The sequence below is a fragment of the Micropterus salmoides genome, unplaced genomic scaffold, assembly GCF_014851395.1.
Source record: "Micropterus salmoides isolate LMB-PRFRI ecotype aquatic unplaced genomic scaffold, ASM1485139v1 Ms_hic_scaffold_11, whole genome shotgun sequence".
Lineage (NCBI taxonomy): Eukaryota > Metazoa > Chordata > Actinopteri > Centrarchiformes > Centrarchidae > Micropterus > Micropterus salmoides.
In genome coordinates this window covers 28,466,506-28,490,817 of record NW_024040152.1, presented here as the reverse complement: position 1 = coordinate 28,490,817, position 24,312 = coordinate 28,466,506, and the positions used below count along the sequence as shown (strand labels likewise).

At 40.4% G+C, this 24,312-nt stretch overlaps 2 protein-coding genes across 6 annotated transcripts in view; one reads left to right on the top strand and one right to left on the bottom strand.

Moving 5' to 3' along the window:
* Positions 1–3,743, bottom strand: part of dop1a (DOP1 leucine zipper like protein A) — a 31,963-nt gene extending 28,220 nt beyond the window's left edge. For 2 of the 5 annotated variants that reach the window (XM_038712113.1, XM_038712116.1), the window contains exons 1-4: positions 3,277–3,743; positions 1,764–1,960; positions 1,214–1,395; positions 956–1,126 (exon numbers count right to left, since the gene is read on the bottom strand). In XM_038712113.1, coding sequence (XP_038568041.1) covers positions 956–1,126; positions 1,214–1,395; positions 1,764–1,901 — 491 coding nt within the window. In that variant the 5' untranslated portion in view covers positions 1,902–1,960; positions 3,277–3,743. Of the gene's footprint in view, positions 1–955; positions 1,127–1,213; positions 1,396–1,763; positions 1,961–2,279; positions 2,482–3,276 lie in introns of those variants that run through there. The other 3 variants (XM_038712117.1, XM_038712114.1, XM_038712115.1) reach the window with 3 other exon arrangements.
* A 1,081-nt stretch (positions 3,744–4,824) lies between these two features.
* On the top strand, positions 4,825–23,842 carry ube3d (ubiquitin protein ligase E3D). Its single transcript, XM_038712128.1, has 10 exons — positions 4,825–5,102; positions 8,212–8,423; positions 8,950–9,040; positions 9,702–9,921; positions 10,529–10,601; positions 10,683–10,761; positions 11,115–11,223; positions 12,480–12,637; positions 15,351–15,489; positions 23,324–23,842. The coding sequence occupies exons 1-10, from the start codon at positions 5,011–5,013 to the stop codon at positions 23,342–23,344; spliced, it is 1,194 nt and encodes a 397-aa protein (XP_038568056.1). The 5' UTR covers positions 4,825–5,010; the 3' UTR covers positions 23,345–23,842.
* The last annotated feature ends 470 nt before the right edge of the window (positions 23,843–24,312 follow it).

The window sequence follows — 24,312 nt, the reverse complement described above, 5'->3', positions numbered from 1 at the left end:
CAAATAAATTGTATCTGAGAAATCTCAATGAGCGCAGATGAGACACTATTGTGATTGTGTATGTCTTGTGTGTGAAAACTGAATAATTGAAACAGGAAACAGCAACAGGAGGATGTCAAAATAATCCAACATCCTGTTAAGCCTCTGCAATGTCACAGATGAAATATAAACTCAAAGGAAGAGATATACTAAAACTGAATGAATGATGATCGCTACAAACAGGTACTTTTTACAGGAGACATTTTGACATCGTACCAGGAAAAGCACAGGTGTTACTAATAACATTAATTACATCTGGCATCGCTCACTGGGACACTTGGGACACTTAAATCTCTAATGGAGCCATTGTTAATTTTATCAGTCACACCTGTGCTTTTCCTGCTGAAACAAGTTCAAAGGTCTTCTATAAAAAAAAGTCCTATGATGCAGTCACCCTCTAGGCAAATTACGTCACCGTGGCTTAACCTGTAACTGCAGCACCCCCTAGTGCCTGTGAGACTAATTAAAGGTAACACTGATGCGATAAATCATTTCCCAGCTTTTGCTACATCTGAGATGTCATTCACAACTATGAACAAATGATAACGCAAGTAAATTAATAAATCTTGTGCTGACATTAATATAAATGTCAACACATATGAAGAAAAAGCATTAGATATCAAGAAAATACTGTAAATTTAGAGACAAATCTCTGCAGGTGATTCCTGGTACCAACACAATAAAAATACAATGTTTTGAAAAACTAACTAGGTTTTTATCTAAGAGACAGGAAGTCTTTGGGCTGTGTCTTGATTTTAAAACATTAGTCTTGCAATGACTCATATCTCATGTATCATTCATCTGAAATCAATTCCCTTCCACACTGTGCTATGAACTGCTTTCTTCTAATGGCCTGTTCCAATGCCCATGTGCACATTAAAACTTTTGCTTCTCTTTCCATTCTTCTACTTCTCACCTGTCATAATACTCAGAGCCCTCCTCCAGGCCAGGAAGCACACCAGTCAGTAGCCCCTGCAGGCCTGGTTTGAGAGTCTTTCCCAGGGGCAAGTAGTAGGTCTCATAGAGCCCCAGCAGCACAGGCTTCACAGACATAGCAGCGTTGGAGAGTAAAGGGAAGAGCCCAGAGCTGCAGCGAGGAAAAAAAGAGTGATGTCTGATACTAGCTGAAAGCTTTATTTCCAGCAAACTTGCAGCCACTGTACTACAGTTTTACCTATAAAGAAAGAGGTCTTTGGCCAGCCTCTTGGGTCCAATGATCTTGAAGATGATCTCGTAGGTCTCCAAGGCCTTGCGGTGGACCCCGCTGGGCAGGGCAGGGTGGAGGCATTGGGCCAGCCGTTTGCCTATCGTCAGCTTCTTGGGAACCACTTGGTATTTTGCATTATTTTGCAAAACCTTAGACAGGGTGTAAAAAACAGTGGACGTGAGGCAACAGTGCAAATACCAGGATTACGTATCTGTGCAATCCGCACAAGATATGACGTAATGCGTTCTCAGACATCCTCATGTCTCTTGTCATGATGTGGTAACTTACTCAAACAAAATGCTTGTTTTTTTGTGTATAATTAAACGTTTTTGAGATATGCAGTCATGAAAACTTCACATCTTTATTTTACAACCCATGCAGTTACAGTAGGCTGAATTACAGCAAAGTCTTAAAGTGGGACTTCAGTCTGTATATACATATGCATTTGTGTTTGCCTTCTGACTATAGGTCGTCTAGTGCAGCGTATGTCAAGCTGTGGTCCGTCTGAGCTCATTACCTTGTTGAGTTTGCCCAGTGCCGAGATGAGGTCTGCCCACTCACTGGAGTACTCAAAGTTCTTGAGGGCTTTGTCCACCGCTGCCACATAGTTCCTGTACTTGGAGTCACTGAGCAGCTCCACTTCCTCTGCATTCATTCTCCTTGGCGGGTTATTACGCTAATGTAAAACACCAGGCACACATCTGTACATCACACCTGCAATGAAAGAACACACACAAAAAGAGAAACGGAACAGAAGAAGATGAGAACAAGAAGATCAAAAATACATATTGCTTGTGAGTTATGCAAGCATGAAGATGATCAAACTTTAATCAATCAAGCCAGAGTCTATTAGTCAGTATGAGGTCCAACATCTGCCAGGGTGTCACCGGAGTCAAACCAGTCAGAAGGAGCAAAGGCTGACGTGAACAACCCTTCCTCCATTCGGAAATGACTCAAGATGAGGATTAGACGAGCCACACTACAGATTGGGAAAAGTCAAGTGACACTTTTGTGCTGAGCTTCGCCCACTAACCAAGACAACAGACTCTTTCATGGTAGACATTTTGACCCCTCACAGCAGGAAAGGTGGAACTGATATCATCAATGATGACTCACTACCAACTGAAGTGGCCCAGGAAACCATATCGCTGAGCCACCAAGCACACACTGCAGCTATTACTAATTAACGTTATTAATCACACCTGAGCTTCTCCTACAGTGACGCCTCAAAATGTCTGCCGTGAAAAGTGTCTATGGCAAATGGACATATAACGTTTGAGAAGCAGCGCTTGGAGTGGAAACAGGTGCCAGTACTCCCCATTCACCTGCTGCCGTGTGTACACTGACGAGCAACTTTATGAGAAGTTGAACCTGTCCGAACAAAAGGCACCCGAACTTTTCCCTTCTCTGTCTCCGCCGACAGGTTGGCGAGAACGGGAACAGGTGAGCGTCGCAGAGCGCCCACTGGGTAATGCAGTTTATTTAGAGCCATTTGTGATCTTGAGAGGGCAGAAAAGGAGTCCTGGCCCTCTTCAAGCTCTGTTACGAAGTAGTCTTAATACTTATTCAGCTGAGTGACTGAGGCAGTCGTGTAACTTGGTTCAAAATTCAGGAAAATATAACATTAAAGTTGTGTCAAAGTGAGAGAGTAGCTCGCGGCCGCTGGCAGTTTAGCTTTTACTGAGCTAACGTTAAGTTAGTTACGGGTGTAACGTTAAAGTGTCAACAACAGAGTAACGATAGAGCAGGTAACACACACACTGGACACCTACGTTAACGGTCAGTGGTGGGGAAATTAATATAAACGCATCTTTTAGCTAAGGAAAACACTTGTAACACCTTAATAACCGCGTCAACTTACTGCCGTTATAATGTGTGCGTGAGAAATGAACTGATCAAGTAACGATTTAACGCTAGCTAACAGCTAACGTTACCTTGTCACTAACGTTAGCTAACCTAGGTGAGGTGATGTCAGCTAACGAACATCGCATTTTATAACGTTAAATATTTAAGCTAACGTAAAAGCTTACCGTTTTAGGATATTGGCCAGCAACTGTCATTCAATCAAGTGCCCGGTTCGCCGAGTAAAGACGGCTGACAGCGTCAATAATATGCCTAGCAGGCTAGCTAACGTTGGGAGCAGGTTGTTTAAATGATGGAGAAACAGGGCCCGGCTCCGATGTCACCCGTTAATACGACCTCAGGTCTCTCGACAAGGAGGCTTTTAAAACAGATAATGGGGGATTATAATCTTGTTTCTCTTAGTGTGGTCGCGCAGTGTGTAAATAAACAGTGACCAGCGCATCAGTAGCTTCCTGTACCAGATACAAAGGGAGACGATTGACAGCTCCCAGACTGCACTGCAGATTAGCTGAGGACTGCTCCAATCTTCCGCCTCTCTGCTCTGTGAAGTCACCCACAGTTACAGCGAAGAATATCGAAAGTTAAGTGAGCTGCCTTCAATATAAAAGATACAATTTTATTTACTTTCCCATTTGAAAAATTCAATTTTGACTAAAGCAATTGCAGCGTCTTTGATGTGTTGTAATGTTTTACTAAAATGGTTCAACTGTTTAAAAAAAATAAATAAAAAAATAAAAAAATACTGGTACCTTCATTCTCAGCACAAGTACATTGTTATATGCATTAAAATATTTGTTATCAAAATAATAACAACAAATAATAGTAACAAAGTCGTTTTTCACTCATTTTGTTTGGCCTGAGCAGGGTTGGACCACCGGGGCCCCCAAAACTTTCGAGTTCACTAAATGTCAGTTGGTGTTGGTTATTTTAAATACCTGCACCACTGAAGTATTGTCTGAGGTCCGGCATTACTGGCTTATCTTACAGGGGCCTTGAGTCAAAATCTATTTGTAATTCATTATTTTAGTTGTATTCACATGGTGCATATTCCTAAATGGCTAACGGGTGCCGCAAATACACAAAACAAAAGTAGTCTGTATGTTTCAAAAGGAGGTCTGTCTTCTCACAAGCTGTCCATACACTTTTCTACCCTCTCCACCGGCAAAGACAGAGTATGGAAAAGGTCGAGTGACGATGCATACGCCAACATGTGAATGGGGAGTACTGGTCACAGTGCTGACAAAATAATGCTGGTAACCCTGGAGTGCTGGCTTGGTGGGCCCAGACTGCATAGGGCAGTCTGGAAAATAATAATAAAATCAAGAAAGTACCTAGTTTTATGTATCATGGGGTGGGTAATTACAACCCACCCCATCACGTGTTGCCTAAGAAAGTACATTTCAATCTAATAAGTCAAATAATCCTATCTAGTATAGATACTAAACAAAAAATGATCTTGGTCAAAAACTTTACTTTCTTACCTCAAAATCAGTTTTTTCTCTATATATTCTGAATGCACCTCTTTCCAGACTTGATAACCACCAAGTCTGATCGGGAAGGAATTAGGTGATCATGTCAGTATTTACCTAACTCCTATCTTATCTCTATTTGGTGGAATTGGTGTTGTTACAACTCTCCCTATGTTGCAACCACACCCGGACTCCCCTACTTTTATTTTTAAATGTGTGACCGGATGCGCTCTTCACACTATGGTGAACTTGACAGCGGCTGTATCGTCACGCTGCAGACAAGTATCGACCTCTGGATTGTGCTAAATCAGATAAATGTACTTTTGTGTTAGTTTTACTTTTAATACTGTGCTAATCAGAGTCACCAGGCTGCAGCGAGTACTGATTAGTACGTGATTTCTTTTTATTCTGTCTGAACATTGCGCTGCCTCAATGGCAGACTTGGAGTTTACATCCCAAACACATGGAGTCGGCGTCTTCATAGAGCTGAGAAAGAGGCTTCAGAGTGGACTGCTTATTGTCGGGTAATTATTTTGATAGATAGCAAACGGTTACAGTTAAGTAACGTTATTCTGTTAAGTGCTATTATTCAATTTCTTGGCAAGTTATACAAGCTAGGCTAGCTAAGAGCATTAGCTAACTTAGCCCGATAAATGCACAACGGTGGAGGTCTGCCTGCAGAGATAAGTTAGATAAATGTGTACTGATGCTGCAGTTTCTCAACAGATAAGTTGCTAAATGTTATGCCTGTTGTTTCAGTGACATGTTCAAAACTCCAATGTTAGCTAACTATTGTTATGAAACTGTTTTCGCCACATTGTTTCATGCCAGTTTTGTTGAACACTTTGCAGTCTCATCAGGTAACAACTCTTACCATATTTCTAATATGAATATGTCCACGATCCTCAAAGACTCTGTCTCTACATTTCTTTTTTATACAGTCTATGATCTTGACAGTAGAAAAATAGTCTCTCGGTGACATAAAGCTTTAATATGTTTGTAAAGTTCTGTCTCTACCTCGACCCCAAAAGATGGCAAATTAAATGATTTGTCATATTTTGTATTTCCAAGGAATATCACAGATGTATAAAATAGACTACACGCCAGGCATGCAAACTGTTCTTGTCTGTATACTTAAGGTTTTGTTTCCAGAAAACTGTGGTTTCTGTGCATTGTATATGTAAACATTTTAGAAAAGTAGCAAATTGCTCCATGAAGAGAGTCAGTGGTGGGAAGTAAGCAAAGTGCATTGACTTGACTCTGTACTTCAGTACAATTTTGAAGTGCGTGTACTTATTTGAGTATTTACATTGAATGTTACCTTGTACTTCTACTCCTGCATCTCAAAGGAAACATTTCATGCCACTATATGAATTTGACAGCCATAGTTAGTTACTTTTCAGGTTTTCCACGCAAAACATCAAATCCTTTTATACAATGCCTTATTTTAGATTAAATTACGCAACAGTATTAAGTTGTTGAATTACAAATTTAAAGTGCTATAAATTATCTTAATGTAATTTTATAACTATTTTATTTTTAGTGCATTAGGTACAATTTGGGCTGATGTACATTAAATGTATATTAACGCCAGCATCTTCCAAGGTCATATAATGCATTGTACCCAGTGTGTCCGTGCTTCACACACTCAGAAGTATAAGTAAAGGCATACCTAAATAAGGATAATTATTTTTATTATTTATAAGTTCCTACTCTTAAAAAAATATATCTAGTGTGTGTTTGTAAAACACATGGTAAACTTTGTCTTTGAAAAGGGCCAAATCAAAAAAGGAAATTTCATATTATTATAATTACAATTAATTATACATGTGTAATATAGCAGCAAAGCGCTGGTCTCTGTTTCATGTAGTACATCTCTAACATCACTAGATGGGGTTAATGAGATTTGAAAGGGAGTAAAGAGAGCCCTGCTTCTCTCCCCGTCTCCCAAAGTAGTCAATGCTCTGTGGTGATTGACTTGAAAATAGACCTGGGGACTTAAAAGTCCCTGGTACTCTTGGCCTAAAAGCGCCTTTTGTACCCAACTACATTTTACCCAACTAATACAGGGCTGAAAGTTATGTGAAGACTAGTAGAGCTGAAGTTGAACATTTCTCCTATAAAGGAGATGCAATAAGGCAGCCAGACATTCAGAGTACAACTATACATGGTCAATGTTAATAGTGCCATAAGAAAAACATAATATACTTACAAAATATGTAATATGATAAACTCCATTGGAGTGATTCCCTATATAACCAGAGAAAGTGCTTAGCCTGCATCCAGGTTGTTCAGCAAGGTTAATAGTGCTTCTCTGTTAATGGTGTTGATGAACTTAGACATTATTCAGTGCTTCCTTTATCAGAGACAGCTGCAGCCAGCAGAAGGAAGAGGTGCTATTTATGATTGTAGTAGTATTATTAATTATAGGTCTTTAGTTTACTGGGCCCATTTCTGCAGAGAACAGTCACTGCACACTTATTTATACTATGATCTTTCCACCCACGGTTCTTGACAGAGAAAACAACAGTTTTCCTGCACCTTAGACTGTATATAAATATACATGTATTATTTACATATTTATTAATAAGAATGAAGTTCTGCACTAAAGACTGACTCATTAATCTCTGTATTGAAACATTGACTAATTACACATCCTCCTGAATCAATATTTGTATGATTTGATGTTGCCAAGTTTTGGGGATATTGTTCTTTTTTTTGTTCACTTATTATGCATCAAGTAGTATGAACAGACTATGAAATGATCCAGCCTCCTTTTGTTGAGAGGTTGTAATACTTAAGAGAGAGGGATACGAAGACCAATACCACTCTTGTGTCTGTCCGTTCAGCAGCTGGCTGTAGTCTTATATGCTCATAAAGACTGGAAATAGGACCAAACAGCTAGTGTGGTTCTGTTCGAAGATAACAAAATCCGCCTACCAGCAACTCTAATTTGTAATTTAACGAGGGGTTGTTGCTGGCAGCAAGTTGTGGTTTTACAGGGGTAATGTGGATGACTTTGTCTTGGCCTGTTACTACAGGATCCAGGCTAGGTGTTTCCAGTCTTTATGCTAAGCTAAGCTAACCATCTCCTGGCTAGTTTCATATGTAGCATACAGATATCAGAGTAGCGCTGGATGATATGGCCAAAAATGTTATCACGATAAAAGTTTCATATCTTTCGATATCGATAATTATCACGCTAAGTATCAAATCGTTATTTCTTTGGAGTTTAAAGGCAGATTTTTGCTTCTGGGTGACACTTGAGGCCAAACAGTGGATCACTTCACAAATCTGAGGTGGGACATTCAAAACAATTATGATAAAATCTTTTTCAACAAATAGGCATGATTTCAGTTCTTTTTCCTCAACAAAATAAACATCTTAATAAATAAAATAAAAAATCGTAGTTCGTGTGTTCGTATGATTCAAGTAAATAAAATCAAACATTTATTGAACATTTGTTATTATTGAAAAAATTATATCGTGATAATTATTGTTTTACATCAGAGGTACTGATCTTCTCATCTAACTCTAGGCAAGGGAAAGGCAAATCAGCATGTTTCTTCTATTTCTTGGGTGGGTTCCTTTAAACCTCTGTGTGTAAAGTGTCCGCTCGCATCTGCTCTCCAGGAAAGATGTGGCCAGAAGTCCTGCAGACGTGGTCGTGACTGGTGGAGATTCCTCTCTCTTAATCCGGACTCCCAGAGGCGAGCTGAGCCTGACTTTGCCAGCAGGAGTGACCTTCGAGCAGGGATCCTGCATTCCGACACCTGCAGGAGAATCCTGCAGAGAGGAGCTACATTTCAGACTGCGCATCAGTGTCGCACGAAGGACAGACGAAGGTAATTTCGAGGAGAACACATGCAGACACATGCAACCTCCCCTTGCTCCACTAGACTCTTCTGTGCCAGGGCAAGAACAACGTCTTTGCTGGCTATTTAGAGCTGGCTGTCTATTCTGAATTAATTGGATTGAGTCACTTGGTCATTTGAGACAGTGAAGGTGTAAATTTTGCTCTCAGGATCCTCAATGGGCCACAAGCAACTGAACGTCAGAGTCGTGAGAATACTCCCTTAAGTTTTGGGTTGATCTCCTATCATCAAAGAGTACCCCGGAGTCATTGCATAATACCCCAAAACTCCATCTTTTGGCCTTCCCTGAGATTTTTTTTGTCACTCCTCGCACAAGAGGAAAGTGAAGCTGAGGACTGTCATTGTCAAATCCAATCAAAACCAGAATGATTGCCTGCTACCTAGCCAAGCCAGCTTCCCCACCCAGTATATTATCGATTTTGTACTCCGTAGTACAAGGTTACCGCCCTTTCACCAAATCTGGAAAATTTATTTATTCGTCTTTGGCCCTCCACAGAGACGTCTGACAGCGTGATGGAGACACTCCGGGCAAAAGAGACTTATTGCTTCTGCTGCCAGGGCTGCACGACCAGGCTGCTGGAGGACAGGTGAGGGGCAGACGGACGAGGAAGAGCATCAGTGGGCGTTTATTGATGGCGTGACCCAGCAGTAGAAGTGATAGTCTGGGGGGGGGACTTGATGGATGGAGCTGGAGCGCAGTCCACAGTTGTCAACCTGACTGAGTTAGAGTTATAGAGTCGGTGTGACGTAAAGGTCTACCTATAAAAAACAATTGTTTCTTACCTTGCGGTGGTTCAGCTGGACAGTGGTATTGTTGTTATTGCCTTAAGTGTGTAGCTTTCTATGGTCAGCAATGTGACATGCTGAAAATTGCAGTAGCTGCATTACCCAGACCCTTGGCCTCTGGCTATGTTTCCCAGCAATAACCTACTAAAAGTATTTTTTGCTCTCAACAAGGGCTGGGGAAAGTAAAAATGTCAGAAGTGTGTGGAGCAAGTAAAGGTTATAATTTCAACAACATTATGCTTTGTAGCAATATGTGGCTGCTTAGCGGTTTTAATACTACCATTAATGGAAACCTCACAAAGTCTCCTCTACCAGATTTTTTTATTTAGCCTAAAACGGTGCATACTAAAAGCTCTATAAAAAGCACTATATAAATGTAAGTGGTGGTATGTTATTAGATATTGTGGACAATAATACAAAGAAAACTGGTAATTGTTTTGATTCCCCCCCTTTCTTCTTCAGAGTGTTTAAGCGAGTGCTTCCTCTCCCTAATGGCAACTGGAACGCTATCGTGGACGACTGGTGTTGCCACCCAGATCCGTTCGCTAAGAAGCTGCTGCCCCGAACAGAGGATTGTTTACTGGGCGACACCTTCCTCCTCCTATCTAGAGATAGTAGCTGTGAACAGACTCTCACAGAGGAAGTGAGCCCTGTTGGCTCAGAGGACAGTCAAGATCCAAAGGTGAGGGACGTGCAAAGAAAAACAGCCAGTGTGCTCATTTTATTCTTAGAAGGAAGACAAAACCTTTAAACCGGCAATTCAGAGAGTTTGTTTTAGACAAATAAGCCTGGATGAAAGAATGATTACTATGGTTGGCCAATAGATTGTAAGAATTATATCAATAAAAACATCAGCCCTAGCTGCAGTGAAGGAGAAAGCGGTGAAAGCACTAAATGGTCAGTATCAGATTTTTTTTAAATAAAAGGCAAACATTGTATTGAAAGTTGTATCATACAGTATACTCACCCACACAGACACACACTCCTCAGACGGCTGCGTCAGTGAGTCAAACTCTAGCACTCCGTAGATGAGGATTAATCTCCCTTTCCCTCTATTACTCATTCTCTGTACGGGTGGCCCTCTTTGCAGTGATGAGAAATGGAAACGGAGGCAGATACAAAGAGCAGGAAAACAAATGAATGATGATCTGCCTGCCGTGTATATCTCTGTCTCTCTTCTACCTCTTCTGTCTTCCATCATGGTTATAGTGGCTATTGATTGCGGTTTGTAAACAGCTGAGCTAAAGATGGCCGTGCGTTGTGGTTTTTTTACTTTTTGTTGCGGACAGAAACCCTGCCGTCGTCTGGCACTCGTCTCCTGCAAGAGCTGTTCATCGGTGCTGGGAGAGGCTGTCGCACCAGGTATAAATCACTGACAGATTTTCCTAAATAATCATCATTATTCTATCGTGTAAATGAGCCTTTCTCCATTGTATCTTACAGAGACCCTGAAACTGTACATCACACAGGTGGTGGTGGAGCCCGCTGTGGGAGACAGACAGCCAGAAGCTTCACTTAACAGGCAGGTTTTTATCCAGGCTTCTCTTGGTGAAAGTTAGGAAACTGTAGCTGTTAAAGCATATGCAGTCCTTCTGGGCTTACCATTGTGACTATAAAGCGGGTCATTTGTGAGCATGAGACTGACGTAGTCTCACCTGATATCTTGACACACAACTGATTCCAGCACTGATTAAATATTTGAAAAAGAATGACATTGTTAAAATTGTCTGATTTAAACATAGAAAAATACGCATGACCATAAGAAGTAGCATGTTTTTCCATAACTTTATCTTGGAGATGTTTGGTTAAAGTGAAAGTTAATATACTCTGTGGACTACATCTGTAAAATGAATGAATGTTGTCATTTTTTGACAGACCTCTTTTCCTGGAGAGGGTTATAGCAGCCAGGCTGCTGGGGCTGTCCAACTCTATGAGCACCTTCCACTTCTCTGTCCAGACTCCTGATGGGAAGGCTTTCTTATTGGTAAGAACAAGCCGGCATAATCACAGAAACCCATGACATTTGAGTAAAAATAGAATCCTCAGTCATTTGATAAACGGGGAAAGCGTGATGTGGCAGGTTCTTCAAATGACAAGTGGCTTGACTGTGATTCTAGTGTTGTTGAGCGCACTGACAGGCTTTTAGCTTCTTTAAAATCAGCTACAAGTGGATAATTACCAGTGGCAGGAACAGGAACACACCTCTGCAATAAAAAGAATTGGAATTGTCCAAAAAGCCAATAATTCAGGACCAGAATTGTTTTTTATGTAGAGCAAGTTTGAGTGTAAAATGTTTAGTGATTGACTGACGTGGTTTATATTCCAATATTGATATTATTTTAACTGAAGCTGGCAGGTGTTTGTTTTAAATTTTTTATTTTTTTTTTGCTCGTATACATGTCGCACCATTTGCATAACATAAAATGTCCAAAGTATTCCAGTTTTCCACAATTGTGTTTTTGTCATGCTTTAAACTGTAGGACATTAAAACTCCTCACTAAAACTGTTTTTAGTAATAAAAATATAATTAACCCTTATGTGAACTGGGACCAAAGTGGACCAAATTATTTAATGTACATAAACTCAAATAAAATAAAAAAAACCTGCGTCATATCAGAGATGGATGACATGCTATTTAAGCTGTGTGTTTTATTGGAACTTCCTCATAGCAGTATGAGGAAAAATAATAGTAATAATTGTAAAATCAACACTTTTTTAAATTGTTCTTACCCTCTGACCTCATTAAAGTCCAATATATAGAACAGTATTAAATTACTTCCATTTGCCACAAACTGATTCAGAAGTAACAAAAACATGCACAGAATGTTATACAGACCTTTGAACAAACTCTTATAAAACTCCAAAAATGGATATCAAAACAGAAACTGCGGGATTTGGTAGAGGTATTGCTGTATGTAAAGTGTAGTCACAGATATATGGCATAGGAAAAAACACATTTTCACAGCTAAAAAAATGATTTCCTGTAGAGGATTTTAAGTTTTGTAGAATTAGGGAAAGTCATGAAGTCTAAAAGTGATAAAAGAATATTAAGTGTGTTTATTGAGCGACCCAAAGGAAAATATGAGGGTCATTAAAAGCACATTATCGTCCCAAAGTATCACTCTAATCCCGGCGTGCATGAGTGGATTCACAGAGTTCATGTGAGTGTGATACCTTCGCCGGCATGACATCTGGCATGTGTATCTCAAGTGTTAAGTAACCTGTCCGCTCCTCCTGTAGCTCTGGCTGCTGAACAGCGACTCCATCGTGGCGTCAGTCCCAGAGACATGTGTCGGGGGCGAGGGGTCTATCGGCTCCTCTTCTCTTCAAACTCCATCAAGCAGAGCCCTGAAACTCCTCTACACCGTCTGCTCTGACACAGGCATCCAGCAGAGAGAGTAAGCGAGGGCACTTACCACATTCCCCCAACCCCCCCTCTCTTCAGTCTTTGTTTTCCTATTCCTAATCTTATCCTTTCATCTTTCAAACACATCCTCTCAATCACCACCTGTCTTGGCGCACTGCGAGGGATAAAAGACTACTTTGTTGGTGAACAGATTTTACGTCTTAATAGAACACTTTGCGCAAGGATCCCTGCTCAGACATAATTGTCTGTTATTTAGCGAATGAGATCGACATCAAAGTTGTTGTCAGTTGTGTAAGCCACACTCGTCCTTGTTGCACATACAGGGGATGTTGTTTAGACTGAAGCGAGGCTCTGTGTACCTTGCTGTGATGCATCAGAGAGGTGTAGGTGGATGTGCTGCTGTGGTTATCTGTGTTCAGCACAGCAGCACCCCACTGGAGAGGCCTTCCTCCCTCATTATTTTCACCTGAATCAGCACTCTGCTTTTCTCCGTCCTCCTCCTCTTCCCTGCAGCCGTGCAGAGCGAAGGCAGCAAAGGGAGGTTTTGTTGTTTGAACCATTTTTGACAGCCCCACTGGCTGACAGACAGAGAAAGGGTAATTAGAGGCAAAAGGAAAGGAGCAAGGCTTGTATTCTTAGTCAAAGCAGTAAGAGTGTATTATAAAGACATGATAAACCGTATGAGCTGGGAGAAACTGTTTCACCCTAGGTGCATGCTGGGTACCAAGGGAGATGACACCCTTGTAAAGCGAGCCATGACAGCAACTTTTAACTGGAGCACTGCTCTTTTTTTCTGAATAAGAATTAACACCTCTGAGTTTTAGCTTTTCACTTATTGTATCAATTATTTCAGACAGCAGATGTAATTTTAACCCCTGCCAGAAATAAAACAAAACAAACATCTGCTCTTCCACAGTCATTACCTTTTTGGCCTTAGAGTTGGTGATTGTTACAGCCGGACTTTTTTAGAGCAATACGGAATTGATATTTGAGTGTTACAAAATCTGACGGTGTGTCAGCCAGATTCATATTTTTACATGAACACAAGATACATAAACATTTTTGATAAAGATCCCCAAAATGTGTATTTTCAAAGAATCGATATCAAGATAGGTACTGAGCTGGATATTTTACACATGAAAAATTAACTTTTCACTGCTCTCTGGTGGACAAACTATGTAATGGTGACACTGTTTCTAAATGACAGTCAGCTGAAAATTAGCGAGACAGTGACTGATGATCAGAATCAGAAGAATCAGAATCAGAAGGAGATTTATGGCCAAGTAGTGTTTTACACATACGAGGAATTTGCTTTGGTGATAAGGTGCTACACGTAGACAAACGTACAGTTGACATAAATAAATGTAGAAATATATAAACATGGAATAGACAATGCAAGTTATATAAATATAAAAAATTAATTTAGAAAAATAATACAACTCAAGAAAGAACGTCACAGATATTTACATGTGCATTATTTTGGGTTTGTGTTGTGCAGACGTATTGCAATGAAAAATATAAATTGGCAATAAAAATATACAACAAAGATTAACAATTAACAACAAATATGTGCAATGTGCCAGGTTTGTGCATGATATGAAATGAAATAGTATTTACATGTGCAGAGACATTTATACCAAAAAGCGGAATTGTAGCCCGTCTGCGACGAGTATTATTAGGGTTAGAAATAAATGGCAGTAATCTGAGATTTCGAGAAATAGAAAGAGGGGGGGGGGAAAGTTGTATTATATGACAATCAAGTCATAATAGAAGAGGTTGCCTCGAGTCATATGTGCATGCACCCCCTGCTTAATGTGTTCCCTCCAATGTTGAAAAGAAATCACTCAGAGATCACTCATCTCTGACATTTTAAATTAAATGTTATGCCTGGGGAGCTGAATTCCCTGGATGGTGGCCCTCTTATTTGGGGATACAGTCAGTTACGGTCGACTGCAGCTAGAGGTTGCAGAATGTGTTGTTAAAACTGCCAATAATTTACTGGAGAATCAGTGAGCCAATGCCTTTGTGGATTATGCTTGTCACTAATGACAGTGACTTGATTATGTGTTAAGCGAAAGTCGCTGGCACCCTCACAGTCCAGCACAAGGGGAATCGGGTCTCATGGATATGGAATTGGAGTCTTATGTATGTTTCCGTAGAATCTAATTCTGATATGAGTAATCAAACTTTGGTGTAGATGGCATTAACTACGTTCACATGCACAGTGAATTGTGATGTTGACTGGTTTGGGTCAATATGTACACAGCATAACTTGATTAGATTTTCTGTGTAAACAGCTTAACCTGATTAAGACACCATTTGTTGAGAGGCTAATTTTTCATGCATGTAAACATAGCAGTAGTGTTTCTTCAGTGTGATGTCTTAAGTAGAGCTGGCTAAACTTTGAGGAGACTTTTCCCTCTCAGGAGCTGCACAGATGGCTAAATGTCACCTAAACAAACAGCACCACACACTGACAGAGAGCATCAATCTTACTTCTCTTAATCACTCTTCCTCTTCTCCTTTCAGTCCCCTCTTCTTCTCATCTCAAACACCGATATAAATTGATGCTACACACAACATCAATCCACTTTTATGTATACCTAGTTATGTAGTTCGGTTTACAGTTAAAACAACTTAATTAAAACATCAGGACAAATGCTTCAACGTGGGATTTACAGCAGCTATTCTTGGTTGTGTATTGCTGTGTCAGTCATTATAAATCACTCTTACTGTGTTTTCAGCATCGTTACAAGTTGGGAGGTCAATGCCATAGGACATCCTGTGGTACTGCCGCTGAAGGTGTGCGAGGAGCTGCTGCAAGTGATGGATGACAGCAACTCTACTCTTCCTGCATCTATGCGTTGCATGAGGTCCTATGAGGTGAGACAGTTACTGTGTACCCTAACGGGCAACAGATGATGACAAAGTCAGTTTCGATCCTTGGCGTAGCCTCATATTTTTTTAATATCTGTAAAATGTTTACCCTGATAGTGTGTGATATAAGCAGAGAGAAAGAGCAGAAAGTTTTTTTGTTGAGCAGCTCAGTGTGGATTTTTTTTTTTTTTAGCTTATTTCACTTACTTATTACTTACAGCACCTTTTTCCATTATTCATTGCTTGACAGTGTTTTCTGCCCCGCCTTCATTAATTTCATGATTCAGAGCTTTCAGTTAACAGCTTCGCTTTAGGGATTATGTGGGTCAAATGTAATGTATTACTTTTGTCCGCCTTATTCCAGCTTCTATACACCTGTAATGGTGCGAAATGTGTATATTTAGCCCGCGTTGCCAAGGAAAACCCTTTGACTAGAAAATAGGAGGTGTTAACTTTGCTGACAGCTCTATTCTCCTAAGCCCTTTTAAACATAGTGACAGGGGTAATTAGCATCATTATCCTCCACTTCCTGCTTAGAAAGTTTAAGAAGTGATTTGGTACCACTTAAACAAGTTTTCCATCTGCTAAAAAATAGCTGGAGTAATATACGGTGAGCAAATCTTTGCGAATGAAATCTGCTGTTGTACATCATGTGAAGAATCATTTGTAAGCCTAGGCAGGGGGTCCACGTGAAGGCAGGGGGTGTTCACTTGAAGGCTTGGAGTCTTTCTTAATTTAAAGGGACTGGAGTAATGCATGTAGAAAGAATGCTTGGATGTGGGGAAAAATAACAAAGTAAGTGAGAGACTCAGCATTTAAAGAGTTTGGAGGACAGAATCTTGTTCTAGCATTTGCAAAACCAGGAAAAGTGGACAAATGAAAGTGAAATGCATTAAACTGTGTTTTTCTGCTCTAATTTAAGCCGCAATTGTTAGCATGTCCTGGCTAACTACAGTAGTAACTTAGCATCACCTTTAAGGCCTAGAGTTTGCTTATCCTTAACTAACTACTTACATTTGTGGGAGTAACATAAATGTAAATGCTCCGTATTTGTATAGCGCCAATCTAGTCTTTTCGACCACTTTTACACTACATCTGCATTCACCATTCACACACACTCATTCATACACTGAGCCTAAGTGCTCAAACAGAAACTAACATTCACACATTCATACACTGGCAGAACAGCCGCCCCCGTTACATTACATACCCTTCAATAACAATCGTTAGTCCTCATCCTCAAAGAAAAATATGAACAGGTATGAAGCTAATATTAGCTCAGTTAGCTAGCTACAGCTAATAAAATGTGCCAGCAACAGTTGCCATTTCAGGTGTCAGTTGTCTGCTAGAAATGCATTTTTTGTTTACCTCTGTCAGAAGTTAAAAAAAGACTGAATTTTGATCGGTAAAACTGCCGGTAATAATAATGTGGTGATAAGCAGTACTGTTTTCTGAGATAACTACATGACGGCGGTGGGCACGGGGGAGAAATTAGGCTCTACTGAAATGGAGATGGCTACATATAGACGAACCAGACAGGACACTGTATCTGTCTGGTGGTGGATGTGGTTACAGCTGTAAAGAGAGTGTAATAAATTGACACACTTGAACACATCCTAAAAGCTTGTGCTATAGGCAGCAGAGGACAGGAAGGTAATGTGATCGAGGGGCCATCTAGTGTTACCGCAGATGATCTCAGAGCATCAGTCCCTGTTTAAAACACTGTTTGTAAACTACTTTGGTGCCCAGAGTGTCAGAAGAGAGGGACCAGCATGCAGTGGGGTGGCAGTCTGGAAGCTTAATATGATCTGAAGAGTTGCATCTGTTAGAGTCGATGAGATGGAGATGCGAGAGAGAAAGGGGAACACAGGGTGGGTGCTGTTAGCTGTGGTTTTTCTACTGTTTGCTTTCAAAGGCTCAAGTGAACAAAAGCCTCCTTGAGATGAACAATTACCATTCACAATCACTTCTGCCTCATTTTAAAGGAATATTTTATATTGTGTGCTTTTGGTCAGTATTTTTAATGGCAAAGATAACATAACATTGTTGTAATTCAGTTCAGTTTTATTTATATAGCGCCAGTTCATAACAGAAGTTATCTCATCGCACTTTTCATATAGAGCAGGTCTAGACTGTACTTTATAATAATTTACAGAAACCCAACAATTCCCATCATGAGCAAGCACTTGGCACTTGAGCAGAACCTAGGTGGGCTAACTGCTCCTACCGGTTGGGTTGAGAGGGAGGGGGGAGACAGAGATCGAGAGATTTGGGGGTCCATACCAAACAAACATATTTTCTTACAACAAGATTTTTAGGCCAGTGCATCTCTGCAGCACTACAATACTTGATTATAATGCTTTGCTGTCATACATTTTAGATTCATTAAAAATTTTCTTCTGCTTTTATTTCTTTTTATACTTTTATTGCTCTATATTTCACTTGGCCATGTTGCAAATTCCATAATATTTCGATTAATATGTCAGTATGGACATGCTACACATCGTTAGATTGGTTAGATTCTCCACAATTGAATAGTTCAGTTCATTTAACGGAAACAACAAGCCCCAAAGTCTAATTCATATAAATTTACTAGTGTATGTAGTGATGGGAAAAGTCACTCTTCTGAAAGACTCGAGTCACCAAATCTCGTTCATTATAATTAACTAATCTTTTTACTAAAACCTTTTACTAAACTGGGCTGGTTATTGCGGCGCTGCAGTCCTCTAGTGGGCGATTTTAAAACAAAAAAAAACAGCGCAGTTCTCAAACATGGAAGGCTGCCTGGAATTGACGAAGTATAATGCACAAATTCACCTCTTGATCTTTCTGTATCATGGTTCTATAAAGCCCAATGGAGCCACAACCAAATACAAAACATGTAAAAACCACAGAAATGTTGTCAATATTCAATTAAGCCACTACTCCGGCTAAATCAATCCATTTTCACAATTTTTCCTGAGTTTACAACCACACCAGCCATATATGTGTGTGTATAATTACTATCATTATATCTCTAAAGTGCTCATTCATACAGTAGCCTAACGTATCCAGTGAAATGTATATATTAACATCAGATTTGCAGGGAATATATTGAAGTAATAAGCTTGACACACTAGATGAATAAAACACACTCTTATTAAAATTTAACAAATTTAATAATAATCTCAAACACTGCAGGTTCACCAGTGAGGAGCGGTGAAACAGCACGGCTCTGACGATAAATAAAAAAGTAAAGGAGCCATGTGAGCGCTGAATGATTAGTTAATTCCTGCTCCACAGTAAATAAGCGGTCACGTGAAAAATGAATGACTCAAACCCAGAGACCCACAGTTGAGTCGTGAACTAATCAATTCTGTTTCCTGTGCTGACGGAGACCTTGCAGCTGCTGTGTAACGAGTGAACGTAAGAGACTATGGGTATATTTATTTTCATTACGTTGCTGCCTATAAAATAAAAGTGCATCATCCTCAGTCGGAGCTAGATCAAATGAATGACATATTTGATATTATAGTAATAATCAAACAGTTTGAAATAAATAAAGTGTTTCATAGTAGCCTATTTCAGTTTTGTGCTAGAGGAATTAAAGGCCTGTCCCAAATATAGGCAGGGTCAAATAAATAAATGAGCACAAGCACAGGTGTAATTAATAACATTAACAACAACTGTATCCCATTTAGGTGAGCCAGTTCCAGGGTCCTTATTGTTATGACCTGGCTCAAAAGGCCACAACAAAAGGGAGACGCACCATGGTAAACGGTTAACATATGTTTATTTAACAAAAATAAGCCAAATCAAGTTATTTCAAATTAACATAATTAAATAAGTATGAGGTATGTGGTCTGTGGTTTCAGTAGTGTCTGTGCAGGATGATGGTTGCATGAATGTATGTGTGAAGGTGTTGTAATATGCAAAAACAAGATAAATACCACAAAGCAATAGTCCAACCAAAGAAAAACAAACTATAGGGGAAACCAGGGAGCCGTCCCACAGGGAGGTCTGACCTGGCCTCCACAGCAGTTACCTGCAGAATGAGAGAGCAAGGTTACAAATAGCCTACCCTTAAGACACAGGGCCCAGGTGCTTTCAGTTAACACAATCAGCTCTTGAGCTACAAGAGAGAGGGGGGGGTGGAGACCACACCCACTCATGACTCCACAGGGCATCACACTTATATCGTGCATCCTGGCTCATTGTCACACTGTCATGGCGTTCTGGGCCACCTGAATAGAACAGAGCCATCCTTAAGGTGATTAGTAACGCCTGTGCTTTTCCTACCGTGATGTCAACATGTCTGCCGTAGAAGGAGTACTACAACTTGAACAGCTGTAAAATATATAGCCCCTACATGTTGAAAAGACAACATCATCATCATAATAATACATTTTATTTGTAATGCACTTTACATTTAAATCAAATCTCAAAGTGCTATCCCATTCCCAAACCCTACAACCCAACCCATCTGTAAGAGCACTAACCAGAGTTTGCAGGCTTGGAATGGGGTGTGTGTGTCTTTTGTTTAATTCCAGCCCCGTGAGTTGATCAAAGCCTGCACCATAACCCAGCCTGTAATTATGCTGCATGTGGAATGTCTAGTAGGCTGCCGTGTTCCCTGCCCTCCCTCCCCGGGCCTGCCAGTGTAATGGGCTGTAAAGTGGCTCAAGCTCCAAGTGTCACTCCTGAGCCCGGGAACAGACAACCACCCCCCACCCCCCGCCTCATTAATCTCCTCCTCACTCCCACAGAGACGGCATGTAGGTTAGACAGAAACTGAATGCAGGGTTTTACAATGAAGAACTGACGGGATGTATCGATCATACGTTGCCTCAGTCTTTCTGTAGTCCACAAAGCTTTCCACCTGGAGCGGCTGCACTTTGTCGAAGTAAATTACTTCCCTGAAGATGCACACGTCCCGATTCATTGCACGTGGACCAGTGGGTAAGAAGAGGAATTTATCAACAGAGCAGGGGGTCTGTGATGCTGCTCTTCCTCAGCTTGATAGCTTGACGATATAAATGAGGCTGATGCTGACATTTTAGGTTTTTAACAGTCTTCTCCACTGCCTCTTTGTACACCGTGACCTATGGAAGAAACACTGTCATTGTGTGAGTCTGCATGTTTATATGTAGATTCATCTAAATGCAATGACAATAAACAAAACACTACCCTACATATCCTGTATGTTTTAATTATCTCCTCCAGGAAAGCTTGGATGGGATCGCGTGTGCGTCCGCGCGCATGTGCGTGCATGTATCTGCACGCCGCTAATCTCGCATTCTACTGGACCCATCAGTCTAATATTGTTTGTGCACATATCTGATGGTATGTATGCTCAAGGACCTCTTGTGGTTGCGGTGATTCACTTTTATTTTTTTATTTTTATTTTTTGATTGCTCTGTTTTATACCGCCATTGACTGACGACTCCTCTTAACCAGCTGGTAGGGGTCGCATGCAATCGCATGTTTCAGTTTGGAATCTTGTTTCTGCTAGACTAGTGATGGGTGGATGAAGTCTTTTGATGTTTTTGGGGCTTTCTTTTTATTTGTAACGAAAAACATTCAAAGTTTCGGAGCTTCAAGCATACACCACTTAGCAGCCACACCTCGCCAATATTAATAGTTTTTGTCTCGTACTTTTGATCAGAAGTACTGCTTTTAAATATAGATGTTGTGCAAAAAGATGCTGTTGATTGTGAGTGCACCTGTTTGGTGTAGTTTAGTCCGAGTGCCACTGTGGGCTCATGTGTTTTAACTGGTTGATAGTTGCATTAAATGTGAGTCTTAATTAGCCTATTATTTTCATTACTTCGTATCAGGAGGAAATGCCCTCTCACTTATGTCTCTCTAATTTCTCTATTATTTTCCTTTGTTCTTATCCCACTAATGTGCCGATTACAGAGTTTGGGTGGAAAACTTTCAAAACTGCCAAACTGAATAAAGCACTTTGCAAAACACAAGTGACGTTTGAAGCTTCAGACGTCATCAGTCACGTCATAGTCTCCATTTGATACGAGTTCCCGCACAATGTACTGAAACGGTGCGCTTCACAGGAGTAAAAAAAGCTTCAGAGCTTCAGTATCATCCACCCATCTGTTTGCTTGAAGTGTTGGTGGATTGTTTTGTTGGCGTTTTCTTTTTGAAATTGTCCCTGCATAAATTACATCAGTAGAGACTAAATGGCATGAAATGACATGTCAAGAGCAAAAAAGGACGTTTTGATAACGGTCTTCAGGCTTTGGCAGTGAGGGTTTATATTTCACTCTGCTAAAGCTCAAACAAATTTCAGTGAGATCAGAAAATACCCTTAAGTGTATTATCATCACGGGTTCTGGGCAGACCTGCTGTCAGCATCACTATCGGTTTAAAGACCTTCTTTGTGTAATCTTAATACTGTTAAATGCAAACTATCTGAGAACCTTTATTGTGTGACTTCTCATAATATAAACAGTTGATTCCAAAAACGTCAAATGTATTTGTACCATGAGCAAGTGGAAGGTGGTGCTCACTGTAGAGCTGAGTTGGGTGATCATTCTCTGTAGGGTTTTTCTGTAAGAGCGAACCCTTTCACCATTTACACGTAGTCATGTGATCCATTGTTAATGTAAACATATTGATAATAGCAGCTATAAAGCCTTGGAAACAAATTTTATCAATACAGTTACAGACTTTAATTTTGCGCTTGCCTTTCTATCTGCTTTGAACTGGGCAAGTCTCAGTTACCAGAAAGGTGATACACATATTTCTGCGCTCCGGAGTTTTAATTAAAATGTGATGACATTTGGGGGGCTGTTTGCTTATGTTGCCAGGCTACTGTCAATCAAATCCGTTTCAACTACACACACACACACACACACACACACACACACACACACACACACACACACACACACACACACACACACAGCCCTTTATAGAGTGTTGCTGATCTTAAGTGATAACTAAACTCTTAATAAATATTAACTAAGAATGTTTTTTGGTTATTTTGTTATAGATACCACTTTAGATTTTAAGGGCTTTAAGCAAGAGCTAATTCAGTGTTCCAGCATCTGTCTACTTGAGTTTCATATGTTCACTCTTTGGGTCTGCCCAGTGCAGCCACAGCTGTAGTGTTGGCCTCTGTACAGCTCCAGTTTTGTGCCGGTGTCAACGGCTACATGTCAACAAAGAGGAGCACAATATCTGCTTTCCCTAGCCTCTCCCAGCTTCACCCAAGCAACCCTCCAATCACGAGCCAGCTTCTCTCCTCCATCTAGACTCCCACTGCTCTGCTTCCTTATCACGCTTTGTCTTCTTTTTTCTGGGGGCTCAGAGTTGTGTTAGGAGCAGCTCACCTCTTGTTGCCGTTTATCGTTTGTATGAATTACCACTGATGCGCTTGAGTGGGGAGCAGACATCGGCATGGGGATGGAGAAGACAGGGCCTTGAGTGAGGCAAATGCCCTCATTCATCATCCCAATATAGAGCCCTCTGTGGAGCGCAACCATTGTCTGCAGCAGGCAAACACCCAGGAATAGCAGATGGAGGAAGAGAGAGGACAGTGCTGGGCTGATTGTTATTTTGTGCTTTTGTTTTTCTGCGTGTGTTTTCAAAGTTGATTAAATCTCTACCACCTGTGGTTTTTTTGTTGTTTGATGACAGTAATTGCAGATAATGTGTTGCTGTGCTGATCAGCAGACCGTAGAGATCCAGTACATCTGTGCTTTGGGGAACAAAAATCCACATTGTACAGTACAAACTGGTGTTTTCTTAAATGCTAATGTGAATCTATTTTAATTTTATTCTCAAGTGTCAGAAGTTTAACTTTCTGAGCTTTACCTAAACTTTTGCTTGTTGTTTACAGGTGGCGTACCTGAGACTGTGAGGCCAAAGTTCAGATGCCAGGAGGTCAAGACTTCACCCGTCACTCTTGGTAGAGAATTCAAGAGGACCTTGGGACAGCTGAGAGAGGAACTCTGGTGTACATGTACGATATGTCTGTATGTGTTAATGTGACATCTCGCACAGATTTCCAGTAAGTATAAGAAAGAAGATTACTGCAGAAGAAAATGCAGTAAGCAGGGAATGGCTTGTTAAGTCAAGTTGTGGTTTCTGGCTAGTTTTGGCAGCGTGTTGTCTCCTGCAAACAGATTCATGTTGAAACAGGTTGCTGCCAGGTTTCTAAATGACAACATCAACATTTTCATAGAATAGATAGTTACATCTCATTCATTGTAGCTCATTATAGTCCCAATGTATACTTGTATTTAAAAGTATCATAATGGTTGAAAGGCCTGTGTGTGTACATTCCTAAACTTCATTATGTATTTTTTTTCTACCATTCTTGTCAAAACCAGATTAAACTCTTTTATATATGGAAGTATCACCTCTTCGTTTCTTTTTTTTCTTTCTGTCTGCTGTAGAACAGTGCTGGTTGATATGTGGGACATCGTTTTTAAGTTGGCTCTTGATGAAAGCTTATTATAGAGGCACTTCAGCCCCAGGGCACAGCAGTGCATCCTCCACTTGAGTATACTGTAATTACAGCTTGTGGAGCTAGGTTTTTGTGTAGTTGTGGGTTTCTGTGTGAGTCTGTGTTAGTGATTGATATTTATGTAACATGTGCAGAAGTGAGAAACATTGTGACAATGTATGTTTAAACTCCGAAATGGGCCTTTTAATTATGAAACATTATACACTATTCAGTGACTTCATCGTGACAAGGGCTGGTCAGGTAGCATTTACAGTATGTCACAATATGCTTTAGCCACAGTAGTGGATGGCAATATCTCAACAGTTATTGGATGTACCGCCATCAAATTTGTATACAGGCATTCAGAGATCCCAGGGGAT